This window comes from Ascidia mentula, chromosome 5, assembly GCF_947561715.1.
Source record: "Ascidia mentula chromosome 5, kaAscMent1.1, whole genome shotgun sequence".
In the NCBI taxonomy this organism is placed as follows: domain Eukaryota; kingdom Metazoa; phylum Chordata; class Ascidiacea; order Phlebobranchia; family Ascidiidae; genus Ascidia; species Ascidia mentula.
Window position 1 is genome coordinate 14,759,084 of NC_138570.1, and position 7,567 is coordinate 14,766,650.

A 7,567-nucleotide genomic window follows, 5' to 3' on the forward strand; every position below is an offset into this window, starting at 1 on the left:
TTAGCGAACACATATTTTATTTTACATGACCGGTACATAACATTAATATATGTGAACGGTTGGTAACAAGGCAACCTCAAAATACGTTTAAAAAAACAATATTATCGTTGCAGCATTTTGTCTGTAATAACTTATCCCAATAATTGACAATAACAAAAAATTCCGGCACTAAACTATACTCAGTCTTAATAAAAAACATTAGTGCTAAATTATATATACAACGGAGGTAACCAACGAAATATACTTTGCTCAAAGCACAATGGACTTAGATGGATCAGAACCTGAAAATTTAACAACAAAGCTTATTAACCAGCAAGTGAGCAGAAATATTGTGCTGTATAAGCGAAGATGGGCATTGCTGGCTGCACAGACCATTTTGATATTTCTCAGTGGCTACGTATTATCGAGTTTTGGAGAAATCAGTGACATCTACGTCCAATATTTTCAAGTCACACACTGGCAAATTGATTGGTTGACGCTTGCTATGTATGTGTCGCCATTTGTAACAACACTACCTTTAGCAGCTCTGGCTTTCAGCAGACATATAAAACTTCGTTTCCTTACGAATTTGACGGCCAGCGCGTTAACTTTTGGATATGGCAGCATCGCAGTGTCTCTAACTTATCATAAACTGTTTCCTGTCATGGTGTTAGGACAAGCTGTGAATGGAATCGCGTCACAACTTCTGCAAGCCACGCCATTCATATTCGCTGTGCTTTGGTTTCCCGAAAACGAAATTGGAACTTCGTTGGGCATTCAACTTGCAGGAAAGTACGCTGGCATTACACTGGGATGTGCGTTACCAGTAACAATTACTAAACCCGCAGCAGGAAACAATTCCAGCTTCCATCAAGGAATTTGGACAACTAGCGAGAAAAATCTAATGATCATGTATATTTTATTACTTGCCTTGTCAGTGTCGGTAACAGTGTTTTTATTTGTATTTATGGCGGATCACCCACCAAGTCCACCGACTGTGGCACAATCTTTAAAAATCAATCATCAGCAGTCCACTGGATTCGATTTGAAGGAATTTCTCAACACAACAAAGATTATTCTTACAAATAGGTCGTTCGTACTTGCTACTGCTGTGTATAGCATGGTAGAACTGTCAAGTGTTCAGTTCACAGAGATATCGCAACTGCTCCAGCCTGCGTTCAAAGCAATGCAACTTTCACTGTCTGTTGACCAGGCAGGTGGGTACTTGCTTGTGGCATTCTCTTCTGGAGGAATTGCGTCAAGTTTTCTGCTTGCCAAAGTTTTCGACAAATACAAACACTACAAAATGGCAACAGTGACATTCTCTTTTATGTCGTTTATTTTTGCGTGTTCCTTAACACTGTCCTGGTTAAATTCCAATTACGCCGCGATGCTTATTATCGATTTCCTACTTGGGTTTAGCACAAGAGCTTTGCTTATTCCAGTAATGGAAATCGCCACGCAGGAAACTTACCCGATCGACGAAACTCTGGTTGGAATCTGGATGGCTTCCATAGAAACTCCAATTGGTATCGTTTTTGGAGAAATAGGCAGAGCCTTGTTTCAATCATTTGGTGGCTTGGCTGTGTTTATATATTTGCCTTGTGGCTATGGCATTTTAATTATTCTGAGCTTGTTTATTAAAAGAAGTAACAAGAGACTTCGTGCAGCGGAACGTATTGACGAGTCAGTTGATTAACTTGGTGGACTGTGTTTTGTTGCTATGTTCTGTCATGTTCGTGAACGTTGTTCAATAAGATGAAAATGCATAAATGAAATAACAGTTCTCTGAGATTCAACATCAACAATGTTTTTGTGTGTTTCTTCGGGTGCGCACACATTGCTATGTTCTGTCTGAAAATAGACAAAGGCAGATAACAGTACAGGTCCCATATAATTATACTGAAGGTAAAGATCAGGTCGTAAGGAACGGAAGATGTGTTTAATAGGAAATAGACGGTTATTTAGTTTACAATACCTGCACCACTAGTGCATTTTGACTTTAGTCTTGTCGAAATTGCAAATTATCAGTCTGTAATTGATGGTGGTATCGCCGGATCTATATTCACTGGTCAGATAACTAAACTTAATATAAATCACAAAAAAGTTCTTCATTTCATATTTATTAAACATAGCAAATGAAATGGATTGAAGGAAATAACATTTGAATTGAGGTCATGACAACACATATATACAAGACGCAGTACACCAGATTAATCAAGCGACTCGTCAATACGTTCCCCTGCACGAAGTCTCCTATTAGTGCTTTTAATAAACAAGCTCAGAAAGAGTAAAACGGCATAGACACAAGGCAAATATATAAACACAGCCAAGCCACCAAATGATTGAAACAAGGCTCTGCCTATTTCGCCAAACACGATACCAAGTGGAGTTTGCAGAGAAGCCATCCAGATTCCAATCAGAGTTTCGTCGATCGGGTAAGTTTCCTGGGTGGCGATTTCCATCACTGGAATAAGCAAAGCTCTTGTGCTAAACCCAAGTAGGAAATCAACAGTAAGCATGGCAGCGTAATTGGAATTTAACCAGGACAGTGTTAAGGAACACGAAATAATAAGCGACAGAAGGGAAGATGCCACTGTTGCCAATTTGTAGTTTTTGTATTTGTCGAAAATCTTGCTAAGTAGCAAACCAGATGCGATTCCGCCAGCTGAGTTTGCCACAAGCAAGTACCCACCTGCCTGGTCAACTGATAGTGAAAGTTGCATTGCTTTAAACACGGGTCGAAGAAGTTGGGATATCTCAGTGAACTGAACACTTGACAACTCAACCACGCTATACGCAGCAGTTGCAAGCACGAACGACTTATTTGTAAGAATAATCTTTGTTGAGTGGAGAAATTCTTTTAAATTGAATCCAGTGGACTGCTGATGATTGATTTTTAAAGATTGAGCCACAGTCGGTGGACTTGGTGGCTGATCCGCCATAAATATCATTAAAAACACAGTGACTGACAATGTTATAGCAAATAAGAAACTATACATGATCATTAAATTTTTCTCGCTTGTTGTCCAAATTTCCTGATGAAAGCTAGCATTGTTTCGTTCCCCGGGTTTAGTAATTGTTACTGGTAACGCACATCCAAGTGTAACGCCAAGATATTGTCCAACAAGTTGAACGCCCAACGAAGTTCCAATTTCGTTTTCTGGAAACCAAAGCACAGCGAATATGGATGGCGTGGCTTGCAGGATATGTGAGGCTATTCCATTCACAGCTTGTCCCAACACCATGACAGGAAACAGTTTCCAGTAAATCAGCGAAACTGCGAAGCTACCAAAGCCAAATGTTAAACTGCAAGCTGTTACATTCGTAAGGAAACGAAGTTTTATATGTCTGCTGTAAGCCAGAGCTGCTAAAGGGAGTGTTGTAACTAATGGTGACGCATAATGAGCAAGCGTCAACCAATCAATTTGCCAGTATGTGACTTGAAAATACTGGACGTAGATGTCACTGATTTCGCCGAAACTCGCGAATGCGTAGCCATTGATAAATAACAAATATGTCTGTGCAGCCAACAATACCCATCTTCGCTTATAAAGCACAATATTTCTGTTGACTGGGTGTTCAATAAGCCTTGATGTTAAACTGTCAGATACTGATCCATCCGAATCCGGTTTGTTTTGCTGCATAATTCTCTAGCCTGGGTCTCTGTATGTGCAGTATTGCACAATTTGTTGTTCCGTGCCGGAAATTGATGTCGTCGTAAATCATTGAACTAAGATCAGCTGACCACTGAGTCTCTGTGCACGAAAAAATAAGGGATTGTTGCAGTGCTCCTTTGACGGCGACATAAATTTCCGGCACGTTTCCGCCGTATACATACAATTTCTTTTCTCTCTGTTCGTGTTTACAACTTCGTATCGTATATCGTGTCATATATCATTCATTATCATACGTCACTTGCATTTTTCCACAATATAAACAGCATGTCTTAAAAACTAGAAAGTTTACCAAACAAATCTCGACAATTTTGCACAAAAAAAATAAATGTTGAAAATACAAACAGTGGAAAGTGTTGAGAGTTTAGAATTTAGATCAGGGGTCTCAAATACGCGGGTCGCATTCGGCCCCCGAAGACTTTTTTTGCGGACCGTTAAGCATTTTTTAATTCCAAATTAAATTTAAGTTATTCGTTTTATTAGGAACCGATTAAAATGATAGTAATACATTTATTGTCAAGTTTGAAGAGAGAAAGCTTCTGTGCTCATTTGTGATTTCCTGCAGCAAATCAACAATAATCATGGCAGCGTAGTTTGAATTTAACCAGGACAGTGTTAAGGAACACGAAAGAATAAGCGATAGAAGGGAAGATGCCACTGTTGCCAATTTATAGTTTTTGTATTTGTCAAAAATCTTGCTAAGTAGCAAACCAGATGCGATTCCGCCAGCTGAGTTTGCCACAAGCAAGTAACCACCCGCCTGGTCAACTGATAGTGAAAGTTGCATTGCTTTAAACACAGGTCGAAGAAGTTGCGATATCTCAGTGAACTGAACACTTGACAACTCAACCACGCTATACGCAGCAGTTGCAAGCACGAACGACTTATTCGTAAGAATAATCTTTGTTGAGTGGAGAAATTCTTTCAAATTGAATCCAGTGGACTGCTGATGATTGATTTTTAAAGATTGAGCCACAGTCGGCGGACTTGGTGGCTGATCCGCCATAAATATCATTAAAAACACTGTAACTGATAAATTTATTGCAAATAAGAAACTATACATGATCATTAAATTTTTCTCGCTTGTTGTCCAAATTCCCTGATGAAAGCTAGCATTGTTTCGTTCTCCGGGTTTAGTAATTGTTACTGGTAACGCACATCCAAGTATAACGCCAAGATATTGTCCAACAAGTTGAACGCCCAACGAAGTTCCAATTTCGTTTTCTGGAAACCAAAGCACAGTGAATATGGATGGCGTGGCTTGTAGGATGTGTGAGGCTATTCCATTCACAGCTTGTCCTAACACCATGACAGGAAACAGTTTCCAGTAAATCAGCGAAACTGCGAAGCTACCAAAGCCAAATGTTAAACAGCAGGCAGTTACATTCGTAAGGAAACGAAGTTTTATATGTCTGCTGTAAGCCAGAGCTGCTAAAGGGAGTGTTGTAACTAATGGCGACGCATAATGAGCAAGCGTCAACCAATCAATTTGCCAGTAGGTGACTTGAAAATACTGGACGTAGATGTCACTGATTTCGCCGAAACTCGCGAATGCGTAGCCATTGATAAATAACAAATATGTCTGTGCAGCCAACAATACCCATCTTCGCTTATAAAACACAATATTTCTGTTGACTGGGTGTTCAATAAGCCTTGATGTTAAACTGTCAGATACTGATCCGTCCGAATCCGGTTTGTTTTGCTGCATAATTCTCTAGCCTGTGTCTCTGTATGTGCAGTATTGCACAATTTGTTGTTCCGTGCCGGAAATTGATGTCGTCGTAAATCATTGAACTAAGATTAGCTGACCAATGAGTCTCTGTGCACGAAAAAATAAGGTTTTGTTGCAGTGCTCCTTTAACACGTACGCATACAAGTTCTTTTCTCTCTGTTCGTGTTTACAACTTCGTATCGTATATCGTGTCATATATCATTCATTATCATACGTCGCTTGCATTTTTCCAAAATATAAACAGCATGTCTTAAAAACTACAAAGTTTACCAAACAAATCTCGACAGATTTTGCACAAAAAAAATAAATGTTGAATATACTTTCGCTTGTTTGGCTGGATTGTCCCGCCTCACTCTGAAGTCAAGCTACGGTTAAATGAAGAACTGGGGGAATTAAATGCCTTAACAATAAAGGACAAACAGTGGAACATGTTGAGAGTTTGGAATTTACATCCGGGGTCTTAAATACGCGGGTCGCATTCGGCCCTCGAAGACTTTTTTTGCGGCCCGTTACGCAATTTTTAATTCCAAATTAGATTTTAGTTATTCGTTTCATTAGGAACTGTTCAGAATGATAGTGGTGCATTTATTGTCAAGTTTGAAGAGAGAAAGCTGCCGTGCTCCTGTGTGATTTCCTACTTGGGTTTAGTACAAGAGCTTTGCTTATTCCAGTGATGGAAATATCTACACAGGAAACTTACCCGATCGACGAAACCCAGGTTGGAATCTGGATGGCTTCTTTGCAAACTCCATTTGGTATCGTGTTTGGAGAAATAGGCAGAGCCTTGTTTCAATCATTTGGTGGCTTGGCGGTGTTTGTATTTTTGCCTTTCACGTATGCCATTTTAATCTTGCTGAGCTTGTTGATAAAAATCACCAATAAGAGGCTTCGTGCAGCGGAAAGTATTAACCAGTCGGTTGATTGACATGCTAGACTGCGTTCAGTAAATATGTACTGTCATGCCGTAATCTCAAATTTTATTACCTCAATTCAATCCATTGCCCGGTTTTCACTTGTTATGTTCAATAAATATGAAAATTGAGAATGTTTTTGTGATTTTATTTGAAAAGTACAGAATCTGAACATTCTGCTGCTCACGCGAAATTAATGTTTCTGTGTAATTTGTTGTAAACGATCGCACTCTTTGTAGGTAAGTTTGGTTATCTGACAGGTGAAGATAGATTCGTCGGTACCACCAATAGAATAAGAAAATTAAATCATTGGAGAATGATGAAAGTACTGTAGGTATGAATTTGTGCACATTAGGCCTACTTGCTATGTCTATTTTAAACCTTTGGCACTAAATTTAACACACGAAACTTACCTGATCGACAAACTCTGATTGCAATCTGGATGGCTTCTTTACATGTTTCAGGTCCGTCATCGAAGTTTTTTACCAACAGTGTCTGGATATGTCGAAGCGACTCGTACATGCTGTGGGTGATACTACGCTGACACGCGCCACAGCTCTTTTGGAGCACCTTGTAAAACCTGTTGGTGTGCTTTTGTGGAGGAACAGTGCAAAAACAGCAAACACTGTGGTGTTTGTAAGTATGCTTACTAGCATTCGAAAAGTGGAAACCAAAGTACACTTTACGAGGCCTCATTCAAAAATCTAGTAGTCGAGACCGCAGATGCACAGGCTCTTTTCCCGAGTCTAGACCGAGATTTAATAAACAAACCGCTGGAACATGCATTGCAAGCCCATACCAGGTACAGTGCCGCAGGCCGGGATCTACTTGTCCAGCTTGCAATCTACTGTCTGGAAAATGTTGTTACTCAGTTCGAGAACTGCTTGTGTGCCCAAACATCAGGTATAATTACCGGTGATCACTCGGTATCTGTGGCAAACATTGCTTTGCAATATATTGTTACATTTGCGCTACTGCCATTCACAAACACGCAATGCTGCTTAATCTGGGTCTATGCAACATAATCTGGGTCTATGCAAGTCCGGGTGATGCCAAAGTAGTACAGGAGATACTTAAAAAGACTCTTGTCAGATTTAACTGTCGCTCACGTTTCGACTGGCTTGTACAGTCCAATCTGGAGGAGTCCTGGAATTCCTAGTCGTTCTCCGTGTAACTTCAGTTGACAAACGACGGCGAATAAAAGTTACGTTATAATGTACCGGAAGGAGAGATTATTAAAATAAAAAAACTGGTTTATCGTTTGGCAG

The 7,567-nt window shown here is 39.8% G+C and overlaps 2 protein-coding genes across 2 annotated transcripts; one reads left to right on the top strand and one right to left on the bottom strand.

Moving 5' to 3' along the window:
- The first annotated feature begins 259 nt into the window (after nucleotides 1–259).
- Nucleotides 260–1,678, top strand: LOC145903001 (putative MFS-type transporter C09D4.1). Its single transcript, XM_082991093.1, has one exon. The coding sequence runs from the start codon at nucleotides 260–262 to the stop codon at nucleotides 1,676–1,678; it is 1,419 nt and encodes a 472-aa protein (XP_082847219.1).
- Nucleotides 1,679–2,192: 514 nt separating this feature from the next.
- On the bottom strand, nucleotides 2,193–2,924 carry LOC145903002 (choline/ethanolamine transporter flvcr2a-like). The gene has a single exon (XM_082991095.1). It carries the CDS (start codon nucleotides 2,922–2,924, stop codon nucleotides 2,193–2,195), a length of 732 nt encoding a protein of 243 aa, XP_082847221.1.
- Between the last annotated feature and the right edge of the window lie 4,643 nt (nucleotides 2,925–7,567).

What these genes read in the sequence shown, in the direction of transcription:
- LOC145903001 (XM_082991093.1), top strand. Translation starts at nt 260, where the DNA reads ATGGACTTAGATGGATCAGAACCTGAAAATTTAACAACAAAGCTTATT.
- LOC145903002 (XM_082991095.1), bottom strand. Translation starts at nt 2,924, where the DNA reads ATGGCGGATCAGCCACCAAGTCCACCGACTGTGGCTCAATCTTTAAAA.